The 16,650-nt window shown below is 40.1% G+C and overlaps 1 protein-coding gene across 12 annotated transcripts in view; it reads right to left on the minus strand.

Annotated features, from left to right (window-relative positions):
* The window catches only part of VPS8 (VPS8 subunit of CORVET complex), a 303,545-nt gene extending 287,213 nt beyond the window's left edge, over window positions 1-16,332 (minus strand). For 8 of the 12 annotated variants that reach the window (XR_008710494.1, XR_008710495.1, XM_055568849.1 and 5 more), the window contains exons 1-3: window positions 16,179-16,332; window positions 6,376-6,618; window positions 5,507-5,575 (exon numbers count right to left, since the gene is read on the minus strand). Coding sequence is in view for 10 of the 12 variants with exons in the window: in XM_055568849.1 (XP_055424824.1) it covers window positions 5,507-5,575; window positions 6,376-6,528 (222 nt within the window). In the remaining 2 variants the exon portion in view is untranslated. Of the gene's footprint in view, window positions 1-5,506; window positions 5,576-6,375; window positions 6,619-7,666; window positions 7,753-11,595; window positions 11,738-14,158; window positions 14,202-16,178 lie in introns of those variants that run through there. The other 4 variants (XM_055568847.1, XM_055568844.1, XM_055568848.1 and 1 more) reach the window with 4 other exon arrangements.
* Window positions 16,333-16,650: the final 318 nt, after the last annotated feature.

Here is a 16,650-nt window from a genome sequence, read left to right on the forward strand (position 1 = left end):
TATAAACAGCATGCCTTAATAAACATGACAAACAGAAGAAAGGCATTCTGGGTTGGAAACAGCATGTGCAAACAGTGATTTCATAATATGGATTGTGCCAATGAAAAAGGAAGTAGTCTAAGATGAGCAGAGTATACAAGTAGGAGTTGGAGATGATCCTAGAAACATAAGCTGGGACCCACATCGTAAAAACCTTTATATTTCATTAAGCTAGGTGACAGGAGGTCCCACATTCACCACTGTATTCCTAGTGCCTAGTACAATGCCGGACACATAATCAGTACTCATTTACTTAATAAATTAATGTACTGCATACCGCAGGCAGCTGGAAGACAAGGAGATCTCTAAGAATTCGACACATGATGAGAATCATGTTTAAGAAGATAAATGGGGTAGAATGAAGATGAATGAGAGTAGAGGGGAAGACTGGGGCAGGGAGACTAGTAAGAACCAGGAAGAAGGCTACTGCAATTTCAAGGAAAGAGAGAAGAGTTCAGTCTAGGAATGCAGCTGAAGGGGTCAAGAGAAGGAATAAGGAGACATTACTGAGGTAAAATTAAAGATTCCTGCTTACCATTTAAACAGTGTTTTGCGGGGGGCAGAGGGGGTTAAGTTTAAGAAAGAAGTCAAAAAAGATTCCAAGGATTCTAGCTAGAGCAACTAGGCAAAAGGTAATACCGCTAATTGAGATAAGAATTATCTCAGCAGATAAAGCAAAATGAGTCTAGCTTCAAACAAGCTGATTCTAGGCAGCAGACACTAGAGAAAAAAGTTCTGATCACACCTTCGGTTTCAGCTGGACTACCTTCTCCCTTATTTCTATCCATGTTCTTAAGACAGCAGTCCACACTTCACTTTCTCGACCCATTACTGGCTACTGAGTACTACTCTTGAAGTTACCAGTCAAATCTGCCAGCCTATTTTCCTTTAGCATGCTACTGCCCCATATGCATCAAGTAATACCACTGGCTAAGCCTCACTCCTAGAAATTTTCTCTTCCCTTAGTTTCCAATACATCTATTTACTGTTCCTTCAACTTATGTGGCCTCTTCTATTAGTCATGTTCTCTACTTTCTCTTCAGCCCAACCTTTGAGTGATTTTGTTCCCCAGGATTATATTCTTGGCTCTTGGCTCTTCCTACTTCACAAACTTTCTGTATGAACTAGCTAATCCACACCTACAGCTTCAAATACCATGACATGCTCAGGACTCCAAAATCTGTATCTTTAGTACCAACATTTCTCTTGAGGTTTAGGCCACATTTCCAACTGTTTTTCAGATATCTCCACATACACATGAGTGCTAAGAACAGGATGAAGGCTTGCAAGGAGTTACTGTGCTACTTGAGAGCTGTGCAAGAATGGAAGGACCGCCCTAGGGAAAGGGAACGGAAACAACTCATAAATGAAATGCAGAACCAAGGTCTTAAGCAAGAGAGTCAGCCAGAATCTTATTTGATTTTCTTAAGCAGCCCAGGGATATAATTAAAGAAAATAGATTAGCTAAATTAAGCCAGGGTTGAGGGCTTACGAGATTAAGTGGGGGGGAAAAATGAAGAAGATAATTAAGGGTATCAGTGAGGCTGAATTTAAAATTACTAGCTTCACGATGTGTGCTGTGCTTAGTCGCTCAGTTGTGTCCAACTCTTTGAGACCCCATGGACTGCAGCCCACCAGGCTCCTCTGTCCATGGAGATTTTCCAGGCAAGAATATTGGAGTGGGTTGCCATGCCCTCCTCCAGGGGATCTTCCTGATCTAGGAATCAAACCAGGGTATCTTGCATTGCAGGTGGATTCTTTACCAACTGAGCCACCACGGAAGCTACACGGTTGAGATATCAATTCTCACAAACTGATGTGTAGAATCTACACAATCCTATCAAATTTCACGTGGTATATGTGTGTGTAAACCAATAAAGTAATTCTAAAACTTATGTAGAAATGCAAAAGACTAAGAATAATCAAGGCAATCTTAACAACAAAGCTGGAAGATTTGAACCTACTAGATATCAAGACCTATTACAAAGGTTCAAACAGACTGTGATATTGGGGCAAGTACAGAAAGACCAATGAAACCACACCCACCATTTATGATCACCTGATTTAAAACAAAAAGTGACACCACAGAAAATGGTGCTCAGTAAGTGCTGCTGCCTCATACCTCACACCATCACACACACAAATTTTACATGAACTGCGGATCTAATGTAAAAGGTAGAACAATAAAGATTTTAAAATAAGATAGCATCAACATAACCTTGAAATTTGCAAAATTTTCTTCAATAGGATGCAGCAAAAAGCTACCAAAATGGAAAAACTTAGTATGCTGAACTACTGCTAAGAACTTCTGCTCATCGAAAGAAACCATTAACTGAGGGAAAAAGTAACCCACAGAACAGAAGATATTTGCAATACATACATGTAATAGATTAAAGCTTATATATATCACATATAAAGAACTCCTAAAAATACTTTAAAAATCAACTCAACAGAAAAAGGGCAAAAGACATGAAAAAGCAATTCACAAAAGAGATATCCAAAAGGCTACAACATATGCCAAGGAACACAATTTCATCAATCTTCAGGGAAATTCAGATTAAAACTCAGATGGGATGCTACTACACACCTATTAGGTATGAATGGTTAAAGTGAAAAAGAGAAAAATTAAAAAGTTGATGAAGATATGGGAACCATATCTTCATATATGATATACACATATAACCATATATATGATATGGTAATATACATGATAATATCATATATAACCATATAAGGTTATTTATATAACCATATCCATATATTGCTGCAGAAAGCATACACTGTCACAACCACTTTGAGAAACCTGTGGCAGTATCTACAAAGCTGACCATGCCCATATCTGATGACGCAGCGACTCTACTCTGAGGTCCATACCCAGAAGAAATGTGTGTGTGTACACATGTGTGTAGGTACCTGAAGACAGGAATAAGAGTATTTACAGCAGCACTTGTCAAAGTGGCCAGAAACTGGATATTATACAACTGCCCATAAACAGTAGAATGAATAAAAAATGCTATGTATTTTACACAGCAAAGGGAATGGATGAATAACTACATGCAGGAAAATACAAATGAATCTAAAAACACAATATTAAGGGAAATAAGTCAGACACACAAAAGCATATATTGTATAATTCCATTTTCAAAGCCAGAAAGCCAATCAATGCTGGTAGAAGTCAGGATAGTGATTATCCTGGGTTCGATACTAAAGGAGCACAAGAGGAGTTTCTGGGGTGCTAGCAATGCTTTATTTCTTCAGATGGACTCCAGTTACACGAAGAATTCTGTTTGTGAAAATTCACCAAGCTGTACACTTATGACCTGAGTAGATTTTCTTTATGTATGTGATATCTCCATTAAAAGTTCCAAAGAAATATCCGGCTGCATGAGCCAACAGTGGATCTGAAGTCAGGGCTACTCTCAAACACTGGGGACTAAACAGGATCAACAGACTTGGTCCTAAGGAGGTCAAAGAGGAGGTTTAATGGAAGGAAGAGAATGTACGATGGGGGAGGATTATTATTAGAGAACGGAATTTCAAGATTAAAAACCTCAGATTAAAAACCTTAATCAAAACCTCAGTTTCAAAGGATGCCAAGGCCTAGTAACATTATTTCATGACCTAAGTTCTGAGATTTAGCATGTCTCAGTAATCTCTAACTTTCTGTAAAATAGATGACCACTTCTTCCCAGCATCTCTTCAGGTTTAATTATGAATTTTATAGGATATATATACCCACATATCCTGGAGCAAGTGCTTATTTACATTTTCTACTTTTGTCCCTTTTCCTTCTTAAAATCACTCTTCAATACTTCTTCCCTTTTTAGTCTTCATAATGTTCTACAATTTAAATTATTTTTATTTTCACTTGTCCACCTGTTGCGCTCCCTGGTGGTATGACAGCCAGCCAATTTCCAGTCCTATTTTTCTCTCAAAATCAGAGACAATCACATAGCACTTCATAATCGCAGTATTTAACACTGTGACCCAAATGCACAAGGCACCCAAATTAGTGAGGAAGATAACAGTATCATCCTCTCAGTTAACCACTAATGATTACTATACTTACTGATACTAGTAGGTATGTAAATTCTGCAAAGATAGTTTTCCTTCATTATAAACTACAGCCTCATTCATAAGAGCATTACTTTGACATTATGGTACAAAGATGTACAAACAGGGCTTTGTACACATCCTCTAAGACTATTTTTAGTTCTCACTTTGTAATTGAAATAATTATGTGATTAACATCATGTTATGAAAACTGACAAATTAATCTCTTCATCTCTAAATGAAAGATTTCCTATTAGAAAGCAATAAATAAATATGACTTTAACAGGACAGTCTCTCATTAACCAAAGCCTTCTTGGTCAAAATTATAAATGCTCAAGTCTTCTTAATACAGATCAAGCATAACATTTAAAAATATATTCAAAGAAACAGCAATATCAAGCTGATATTTTAAAAGAATAAAAGATGTAATTCATAGAGAAAGTAGTTTGCATCCTATATAGTACTGCCTATAAACCTAAAAGTATAGATAAAGAAGTAATAAAGGGGCGAGAGCCAAAAAAAAAAAAGCAAACCAGGGCCCAACCCCACCTATGGGGCCAGTGAGCATTTCTGTTGAGGAATCTTTGCATCATCTTTTACAAAACATAACTATGGATCTGAAACAGATTTTTAAAAATCTTTCTTAAATTAGGAGCTAAAACTTCCAATGGGAGTCTTAAGCAAGTTGTTAAAAGATCAAGAAGACTGAGTTGAAGAATTGTCAGCAGATGCAGGGTACAAAAAAGCCAGCACACTTCATCAACATGTACTTCCAAAGAGCTCCTTTGTAAAGCCTTTATGATCTGCTAATTCAGAAAGCAACATCATTTCAGAGCTCTGAGAAAATTTTTAATCAAGATGGTATTCACAAGATAAACTATGGCGGCTTCATTTTCTTTATATAGAAGGGTGATGAAGTGCATTACAAGGCTGCGGATACTCTTTTGTATCTCCTGAGGACAAGCTATTTGAATATCACTGGTAGAGATGACATTATCAAAACGTAATACAAATCTCAAAAGTGTCATGAATTTAGTATTTCAACTCACTTAATAAAACATTTCTTTAGTCGGTCCAAGTATGAGGTATTGTCATGGGCACAGAGATGAACAAGACATGGCTTCTGCCCCTGAAAAGCTCACAATCTAGAACTTTCTGCAATAATGGAAATACTCTTGGCATCTATGCTGTCCACTACAATAGCCACTAGCCACATGTGACATGTGATTACTTGAAGTGTGCCTTGTACAACTGAGCAAATGGATTTTTAATTTTTCTTTACCTGTAATCAGTTTAAATTGCCACATGTGACTGTTGGCTCCCTTACTAGACAATGCAGATCTGGAAACATACACTATAACCCGGAAGTATTCAAATCAACGTGATAAAACAGCGACTGTTAATATATACCTACTTCATTTAGTATGCTTTCCAGTGTTGGAGGAGTATCAACCTGAGGAATATCGAACTCCTTATCATCAATCTAAATAGAGAAAAGAAATTAATACTCACATAATAATGCTTTCCCTCTTATAATTGGGAGGGTGTTTTAATTGATTAGAACCATTATCCATTAGAAGACAAACAGACCACCAAACTCTTCTCACAGAAACCCAACTCAATAATTCATGATATTAAGGGTTAGGTCAAACAACTACAGAACTGTTTCCTTTTCTATCCACATATTCAGAGTTTATCAAGGACAAATATGCACTGATGGCAACATCCTAACAATCCTTTCCAGAAAGCTTCTGTTGAAGGGCTTTGGCATCTGCTTTCTTAAACAAAACAGCATTTCTTACAACAAACCCTAAACTTCTAAGTCATAAGAGATATACAAAGGTCTGACACTGAATTTCCTAATTATTTCATAAATTATGGTGGTGGATGATTAGGTCAAACAACTTGTTATTAAATATTCATATCGTCACAAAAACCTACTGATATCAGATCAATGAGAAAAAAAAAAATCACTGCACAAGAATTCTAAGTCTACCACTAGTACTATGATAGAGATATCATTTAACATAGCTGCACTTCAGTTTCTTCCCCTGTAAAAACGGAGTATCAGAGCGTTGTGAAGCTCAAATGAGAAGATGTATTCGAGTGTTTTATAAACTATAATCAGCTATAGAAATGAAGAGTAGTATTATTTCATAAAAATGTATATAGATGCCTATTAATCTATGCAAAAATGATGAAATTAGAGTCTTTGAATTATAAAGTGCACTCTAAGCAACATTTTGGTTAAACATCATCACTTGACAAAAGCTGAATTTTTACCAGATCATTTCTGAACTCCAGTTCCTTGTCCAGATCTATATAAGAGAATTTTGAAAGTGAAGCTTCTAGACTGAAAGACTTGTTCAGTTCCTCATCAGTAGTCTTGGCACAGAGGCTTTGTTCCACATTTTCATGGTCTGGTTCATTTTCCATGTTTACTTTTAATAACTGTATTCAGTCAATCCAAGCAAGTTTTTGTTTTGTTTTTTTGGCCTCAGATCATGATGAACTGATGATGATCTCCTTTCAAAAAAGAAAAAATATATTACTTAGATATCCTCAAATGGACATACCAAAGACTTACAGGGTCAGACTTTTGTGGAAACTGATTTCACTCAATCATCTGATTATAGACAAAGAGAAATCAATCCTAGGGTATGAGCTATGATATGGGGGGAGGGTTTTTATGGGAGCACAAAGGAGGAATATCTGACTTAGGAGTCTGGGAAGTGGCCCACCACCCCAAGTCCTAAACCTGGTGACAGTGATGACATAGGACAAGCTCAACCACTAGACCTGGTACCAACCAGATTTATGTACCTACGAACAAGAGGGTAACTGGTGCCAAAATCTGTAGTTAACCCCTTCTTCACATTCCCAAACCTGAGCAGATCTCCAGTTCTCCGTGAAGATAAGCATATAGACCAGTTTCGTCATCAGCATCCAGACAGGGCCAGAGACCTCCAAGGGAAACTTAGTGTAGACACAGAGGGCCCACAATGGGCAGCAAGTCACTTAATAGGACACCAGCAAGTCTAAAGGTTCTGATCTATTAGAGGAGACGACACTGACGCCAGTGTAAAATAATGCCACGGCTGACTAGAGATTTCTAGAAAGAAGGCTAGATAAGGGAAGGCAGAGACAGTAAAGAAAAAGAAATGTATGCAAATTTTGTTTTTTCACAGGTCTATCAGTGTATAATGATACACTATCATATCAAAAAGAAACATAATCTGGTTTACTTTTAAAAAAACTGTCTAGAAAACAACTGTCTGCAAAATTTCTGAAAAACTAAAAATATACTCAGGAAAAAATATACATAGTTTAATCATTAAATTTGCCCTTACATGTTTTCTGTTAATAATTAGGATACAAGTGACCAAACTTTAAAACATTTATCACTTAACTCTGCCTGTATACAATAAAAAAACAAAAATATGAAAATAGAAATAAGGCCACAGTAATGATAATAATAAAAGCAAAGGTAATTTTGTTTTCTAGACTAGGTGTTTTCCATGGTACCCCATGAGCACTAATTCTCAGTAGGAAGCTTTCTCAAATGATATACTACCTGCAGACAGCAGAAGGAAATGGCAACCCACTCCAGTATTCTTGCCTAGGAAATCCCATGGACAGGGAAGCCTGGCGGGCTACAGTCTGTGAGGTCACAAAGAGTCAAAGACATGACTGAGCAACTAAGTGCTCACGTACCACCAAACTTCCCCACCAGACAAACTTCTCTTACTCTTTATTTCTTACTGAAGTGAAGGCAGAAAAAAAAAGCTGACAACCACTGAGCCATTGAAAGAATTAATTTTCTTAAAGGGAGTTGACAATTAGTTGTTGTTATTGTTCTTTTAAAAATAACATACCCAAAACTCACGGACAATTTTATCTAATTAGGCTCATTTTTCGTAGAAGGCAACGGCACCCCACTCCGGTATTCTTGCTTGGAAAATCCCATGGACGAACAAGCCTGGTAGGCTGCAGTCCATGGGGTTGCTAAGAGTCAGACACAACTGAGTGACTTCACTTTGACTTTTCACTTTCATGCATTGGACAAGGAAATGGCAACCCACTCCAGTATTCTTGCCTGGAGAATCCCGGGGACAGGGGAGCCTGGTGGGCTGGCGTCTATGGGGTCGCACAGAGTCGGATACAACTGAAGCAACTTAGCAGCAGCAGCAGCAGGCTCATTTTTAAGTGTTTAACGTAAATTCCACTTCCTTCGATATTTCTTTTTATAATTTTTAAAAATGAATATCTACTATGCATAAGACATAGACTCATGAAGACTGATTTTCAAGAGCTGAAACCAATTTGTGTAGCTAGTACATTTGTGTATTACCAAACAGATTAATTCCTTTCACGTGTCACAGAAGACAGACTCTGAGGCTCTGGCCTACAAACACATGCTATCAACTACATTCCTAGAAGACATAACTGAGGGTACTCTGTGTCTGGCAACATTTGAAAGCATCTTTCCAATCTCGGGTACTAAATGTACTTCTCCTTTTGCAATAAGCCAAAGGCAGGAGCAATATTAGCCTTTATGAGCCTTTCTTCAAAGAAGACTGAATTGGCTTATGACAAATTACTTCTCAATAAAGTTCCCTCTTATTTGTACCACTTAGCAAAAATGATTTCAATTAGTCAAGGGATGCTTACAAATATGCACAAATATTCACAATCAGTGTTTCCTGAAGAAGTTAAGATTTATTCTTATACATTTTTTAAGATAGTGGAAAAAACTACATAACAAAAACAAAAACTTTAAATGACTCTATAACCTAAAACGTTTCATTCTTCACATTTGTGTCCCCAAAATAACTCCTAAAGGAAAACAATTTTTTCCTGGCTCTTTTTATATCTTATATCTGGAGTTAATAAGAGGTTCTCAAAACAGCTCAGCATCTATGAACTCCAATACCAGGCTGAAGAAGTTTCAAGAAATCAAGCATTCTCTGAAAAAAGAACGTCACCCTGCCATGCCACCCTACTTCATTTCCAACCAAAACTTCACGGACCTCCTGTTAGTGTGATGTGGTGGCAAACTGGAAAGAATACAGACCAAAGAGTCAATTAAAATTATATCTGAATCTGGACTTTACCAGTTCCTATCTATGACCTTGGTCAATCAGTCTACCCTTTCTGAGCTCCTCTATTTCTATATCTGTAAGATGAAATATTGTGGCCATTTGTGCTGCTTGCCCAGAGCATCACCTCTTGTTCTGGGGAAAGCTGTTTCAAACTATTTGCTCCCTGTGGAGGTTGTCAATAAAAAAGCCCCTAGTAACAAAGACTGCACAATACAGCCACTCCCACTGTTCGTTAAACAATGAATAATAAGGCTAAGCAATATTCTCCACCTCTACCTCATCCCATTCTGCAGAAAAGGAGGTTATTTATTCAATATATATCAACACCAACTACGCATCTGTCACTGTCTCTACCAACAAAATTTACTCTCTCGGTACAAATTTCATTCTTGCTCAAGAATGAAAGCAACCTATAACCAGAAACAGAGAAGAGGAGGAAAGAGTGGACTGATATCATGCAGGCCCCAGGCTCCCATCTTTTATGTATGATGTTAACTCCGGACATAGCTTTCCAGCATTTAGGTTACATAAGCCAACATAGTCCCCCAATTTCTCTTTTATTTCTGGGTGGGGGTGGGGGGGAGAGTCACAATTAAGACTCCCAACTCTCAGGAATATAATTACCTATTGTGCAGAGTTACTGTGAAGAACAAATGATATAATGACTGTAAAGCATTTAGAATAATGTCTGACACAGAACAAGTATTCAAGAAATTTAAAACTGCAAGATTTCCAAATTCTTTTAAAGACCCTGAAACAAGATCTGGTACTTTTGTAAAAGTCTAGCCAGTGCTAAGTATATCCAAAGGCCGCCCTACCAGAAGGCTATACTTCTTATAATGACAATAATAGCAAAGTTTCCTCATGAACTGAATAGACTTCTGGTGACTCGGACAGTAAAGAATTCACCTGCAACACAGGAGACCTGGGTTCAATCCCTGGATGAGGAAGATCCCCTGAAGCAGGAAATGGCTACCCACTCCAATATTCTTGCCTGGAGAATTCCATGGACCTAGTACCCTATGTAACCTAGGACCCATGTAACCTAGTGGGCTACCATCCATGGGGTCACAAAAGAGTTGGACGCAAGTGAGTGACTAAACACAAACAAACAAAACATGAACTGAATGGTAGAGGTTAGCATCTTGAGTTGGGGAGACTACCCTGGACTATCCAGATGGGCCCAATGTAACCAAAGAGTCTTTAAAAGTGTGAGAAAGCGGCAGAAGACAGTGTCCGAGAAAGAGATGTGACAACAGAAGCAGGGTCAGAGAAGTGCTGTGCTGCAGGCTTTGAAGATGGAGGAAGGGTGCCAGGAGCCAAGGAATTTAGGCAGTCTCTTGAAACTGCAAGAGACAAGGAGATGGACTCTCTTCTAGAAGGACCCTGGCCTGCCACAGTTTGATTTGGCCTAGTAAGACCAATGCTGGACTGGTGCACAATAGAACCGTAAAATAATAAATCTGTGGTTTTTTTAAGCCATGAAATTTGTGGTAATTTGTTACAGCAGAAATAGAAAATGAATACACTAGCAAACTTCAATTGTTTCTGGCCATATCACCAGCATTCTGAAATACCTACCGCTCCCTTGTCACTTGGTATTGCCCAAATATTTATTGAGCGAACTCTTCCAAATGCAGACTACTGATGAAATGCTTAACACATGGTACTTGATATTACACCTAGACAGCATATTAAAAAGCAGAGACATTACTTTGCCAACAAAGGTCCGTCAAGGCTATGGTTTTTCCAGTAGTCATGTATGGATGCGAGAGTTGGACTATAAAGAAAGCTGAGCACCAAGGAATTGATGCTTTTGAACTGTGGTGCTGGAGAAGACTCTTGAGAGTCCCTTGGACTGCAAGGAGATCCAACCAGTCCATCCTAAAGGAGATCAGTCCTGGGTGTTCATTGGAAGGACTGATGCTGAAGCTGAAACTCCAATACTTTGGCCAACTGATGCAAAACGCTGACTCATTTGTAAAGACCCTGATGCTGGGAAAGATTGAGGGCAGGAGGAGAAGGGGACGACAGAGGATGAGATGGTTGGATGGCATCACTGACTCAATGGACATGAGTTTGGGTAGACTCCGGGAGTTGGTGATGGACAGGGAGGCCTGGCGTGCTGCGGTTCATGGGATGGCAAAGAGTCGGACACGACTGAGCAACTGAACTGACTGACTGACTGACATTACACACTTGATGCAGAACAAAGAAATGAACTACTAATAATTTCCTCTTGAAATACATTCTATAACTAGTTTTCACCCAACCATCCCTAATCTAGGGTTTTTATAGTTCTCAAGGGGATGCCATGCCAGAGTGTACCTTCAAACTACACAACAGGTTACGTGAATCAGATTAATCTAACAGAGAATGTATATCACAGAATCATGATTACCCAGTATGCTGTCCATTTCTGAGGGCTGATACACTAATAATTTAATAGCTTCAACCAAAGATCGTCTGACATCCTGAGAGCTCCCAAGGCTACACCCTCTTAATTATTCCCGACCAATGAATAAAGGAGGCCCAAGGAACACCTGGGGGAAAAAAAAAGACGTGTACCATATAAACAGCAATGACCCCATTACGACACTGGCCAACTGAATAAGAACCCTAGAATGTGACCTATATTAAGCCAGGTTAAAGTGGAATTCTTCTACTAGTTTTTTTTTTTTTTTTTTTAAACTTCAGCAGACATTCCCAACTGTTCAAGTTTCAGGATCTGTTTAATTTGCTGACATTCTTTTCCTCCCAAAAGTGTTATATGAGACACTTACCACATTACACTGAAATCAAATCAAGTTGGGTTTTTTCCTAATACACTATAGCCTTTGAAAGATACCACAAAATCATGACATGGAAGCAACTTTACATGCCAACTTTGTTTCTGGTCTTTCCAATCCAAGTGTTCCTTTTCTATTCGTTTTGTCTTCTTGTGGCTTGTTTTGTGAAGAAAAATATAACAGAGAATGAACTTCTGTGAGGTTTTCTATTATCTTACTCTGGTAAATGGGCTCAATTTTAGCAGTTCCCCAATGCCTACAGGATAAAATTCAAAAATTTAAGCCATTCCAGGCAGAATAATAGTTCCTTTAAAACTAACCTTATTATATGTATCCAGAGTCCCTCAAGAATAGCTTCCATTTTTCCTCCATGTCTGCTCACACTAGCTCACATTCCCTTCCTTTTCCTTCCATTTATCTAAATTCCCTCTTTCTGTCCTTCCTTCTGGGAACCTTCCCTCCCTAAGCATCCTCAGAATCCAGAATGAACGTCTAGAATAGCACCTTGGCACCTTCCTTATATTGATTCATTAGTTAACTTACCACGTGACTACATCTTTTCTCCCCAGCTGTACAACAGAAATGGGACCAAGTGTCTTTGCATACTCCACACCACTGGGTTCACTAACTTGCATAGCTACACAGACATTCAATAAGTATCTACTGATCAACACAAGAATTAGAAGACAGGAATAACTCTTGTGTTGAGAATTAAATATATCAGTTTTATTACCTGTAATTGTTAAGCTTCAGAGGATACTACTTGACTCACTGCATATAGGAATCTATGCCATAATAAGCCAAGTTATAACTGAGTTCCACTTTAATGCAATCAGGCCTGTCAACTACAGACGATCATATTCATCCTTCAGATATCAGATAAACCCTTGCCTCCTCAAAAGTCTTTTTTTTTCCCTGCTCAACTAGACTAGGTTCCCAGTTAGTAGGTACCTATAACATTGTTCTCCTTTTATTACACCTATCACATTACAATCATTTTTTTCACTGTCTGAACCTCCATTTCCTTCGCTCAACTGGAATGTGGGTTCCAAGAAAGCAAAGATCACATTTGCCCTTTTTCCATCACTGTATTCCCAGTGCCTAATTACACAGTAGCCTAATTACACCAATCCATGCATCTACTCACCCTCCCCACAGAAACAGCCAAGCAATGCTGCATCACTGGCTTCTAGAGCCTTAAACAGCAGTTCTGGTCATTTAAAATAAAATACGGTTAGTCATTCTACTCTCCAAAAGCCCCCCACCTTGCAAGTTCCCCTCTCTGCAATTAAGTTTTTTTTTAATCTCTAACTTTTTTTAAATGACCATTTTACTCACATATGACATGACACAAACTCCATAATTTCAAACATTTTGTGCTGTTTTACATTAATTCAACCTATAGGCCAAGATGAAAATAGTGAAAATATATCATACATTCAGGGCTTTCCAGGAGGCACTAGTGGTAAAGAATTCGCCTACCAATGCAGGTGGGGTTAAGAGACGCCTGGGTCGGGATCCCTGGGCCAGGAAGATCCCCTGGAGGAGGGCATGGCAACCCACTCCAGTATTTTAGCCTGGAGAATCCCATGGACAGGGGAGCCTGGCAGGCTGCAGTCCATAAGGCTGCAAAGAGTTAGACACGACCGTAGTGACTAAGCATGCACATCGTACATTCATTCAATTTACAGGAATTCAACCATTACCTTAGGCAAACAGAAAGAAAAAAAAAGAAATGATTCTCATAGGGCCTGGACTCTGCATACCATTCCACTCAATAACTACAAGCTTCTGAGTGCGTGTGGGAAAGGGATGGGTATCTGCTGGTCTTTCATCGGTCTCACTTCTCACATGCCTCACACACAATCCATTTCACCTGTGCCCAAAGTAACACAGCATGCTGTTCCAACACGGAGCAAAAACTGGCTGTGACTGACTTCCTAAGAGATCATATGTCAGGCTCCTACATGACTCCTTCACAGGGTACTGCGGTGGTACTCAATTTTCAAGGTACTTTTTCAAAAGTGAAAGTCGCTCAGTCATGTCTGACTATTTGCAACCCCATGGAAATTCTCCAGGCCAGAAGAGTGGAGTGGGTAGCCTTTCCCTTCTCCAGGGAATCTTCCCAACCCAGGGAACAAACCCAGGTCTCCCACATCACAGGCCGATTCTTACCAGCTGAGCTACCAGGGAACCTTCTTCAAGGACCTAGGAAAAACTGAAAAAATAAGATTTCAGAAACCAGCAGTAAAGATATTATACCACCAGTCACAGGTCATGTGGAAATAAGTCACTTTAACCTTGAACTGCAACCAGACACTTACATGAAAGACAGAAAAAAAGTCTGAAAGTGTTTTCTTTCTAATTTAATTATGCTGGTGTAGCGCATAGAGCACAGGACTTGAAAACTTATACACTGATCCATGTGAAGGTAGTTTTAATCAAGGATGATGTTATTTGTAGCTAACTGGGCATCACACTTAAGGGTACTCATTTCACTTTACTCGTGGACTTCAGAAACAGGTTTCAACCATGTAATTTTGGTGGTTCTGCCAATCAAATATCCTATCTGCTTAGTCAGAAGAATAAGCACATGACACTCTTATATCCAATGTGGCCAACCAGTGTCCTTTCCTGAAATTTATAAATATTAGAGGTAGGAGTTTCCTCTTCTCTCTGTGGTGCTTAAGGTTGGATGAAGTAACAGAAAGGCTGTTAAACAGAATGAAGATAATTCAAACATTAAGATCCATTTAAGAATAGAACAGTTTGTTCTTACAAATATGTACAGATGACACCTGAAGCTGTAGGTTAAGATGACATCTAAACTTGTGAAAACTATAAACATATCAAAAGTTAAATACACTTAAGTTCAACAGGCTTTACTTTTCATTAACATACATAACTGACATTTGATATCACAGTGGTTGAAATGACTATAAAAGGGTGGGAAAGAGCTGAAAAGTCACCAAGATGTCCCAGTATTCTGGAAGACAGAAAACACCCATCTGCTGATACTGGTCCAGGTACAAAGGAAATATATAAAGGATAAGCAACATACTATTCCCTTGACCCCTGGAGAAAATTTTTTCACCTATGTCTCTTTGAGATAAGAAACCCAAAAGATCAACCAGAATTTTTTCTTGTTTATCTTTATTCTGCATTCTATGGAATACACCAGCTATTACCAGAGATTTCAATATCTACTCCTAAGTTTAACCACGAGCAAACCCATATCTTACACAAACACATGTAGAGTCTCCATCCCAGTTTACATCAGATACTTGAAACACACACCTGATTCGTAACTGATCTCCTAATCGCTGATATCTGGAGTAAAGCTGGCACCACAAGTTAACAACCACGTTTGGTTTGTTCTTTGGGGTGCCGGGAGTGTGGTACTGGACACAGCCTTCCTGACCATTCTAGTATCAATCTAATATTAACAGGGCATGAAGGAGGCATGCCTGTTTGGAGAAGGGTCCCCAGCAGTTACTGAAAACCGGTGGCATGGATCCTCTCTTACTGACACTAATTCATCCCACCTTCTCTCCTCTGAAACACACCCAAACACTTTAGGCAACTCTGCCCTTCCCCGCCACCACCACTTCCCCCGAGTACCACACTTGGAGAACTAACCAGGACACAGGAACGGCCTCGAACGTTAGAGACCCACGTGTCCCCTGCTGCCCTCACTCTAGGGCACACTTCGCATCGAGAGAGAAACTGGACCGAACCTCAAGGGTGTGCACAAATCCTAAGAGGTGGACACCCCGCCTAAGCCTCGGCTCCACACTAGAGAAGCACACTCATCCCAGGCCTCGAGGGATGGACGAGCCTGCACCTGTGCCCCAGGCCCCAAAGGCAGGTTACACACCTGTTTCTTCTGGGGGAGTGACTACCGGCCTCCAAGACACAATTTGGGTAAGCAAGTGCCCCTGCACCTCAGCCTCTCATTCTATGAAACCAACAAGTGGAAACTAACCCAGTTCCAGGCCAAACACAGGGTACTCCCCTCCGCCCCAGAACAACCCCGCCCGGCCGATGGGCCTTGGTCCAGTTAGCCTGTCTGAAGCCGCGCCGCTGTCGGAAAGGAGCAAGGCTCAGGGACCCAGCCCGCGTTCTCTTGCCGCCCCGCTTACAGCCCCCGACCGGCGTCCCCACCCTGTTGGGCCGCTCTCCAGAAATTCCTTACCTGAGCTCTCTGCCGCGCCAGCCTAGGACCCCCGACACCTACGGACCACGTGACCCCGCCCGCTGCTCTAGCCTCACGCACGCGCAGTATATACCCGTCGGCCACGCTTCCGCTTTCTTCATCTCTCTCTCTCTCTCCCGGGTCTCTCCTGGGCGGTCACCCACGCTACGCCACGCCCCCATTTAAAGGGCCAGAGATACATTTAGGTCAAGGAATTTAAGGGGTAATTAGAAGGAAATGGCCGGAGAAAGCAATGGCACCCCACTCCAGTACTCTTGCTTGGAAAATCCCATGGATGGAGGAGCCTGGTAGGCTGCAGTCCATGGGGTGAGCGACTTCACTTTCAATTTTCACTTTCATGCACCGGACAAGGAAATGGCAACCCACTCCAGTGTTCTTGCCTGGAGAATCCCAGGGACGGGGGAGCCTGGTGGGCTGCCGTCTGTGGGGTCGCACAGAGTCGGACACGACT

This window comes from Bubalus kerabau, chromosome 2 (assembly GCF_029407905.1).
Source record: "Bubalus kerabau isolate K-KA32 ecotype Philippines breed swamp buffalo chromosome 2, PCC_UOA_SB_1v2, whole genome shotgun sequence".
NCBI lineage: Eukaryota > Metazoa > Chordata > Mammalia > Artiodactyla > Bovidae > Bubalus > Bubalus kerabau.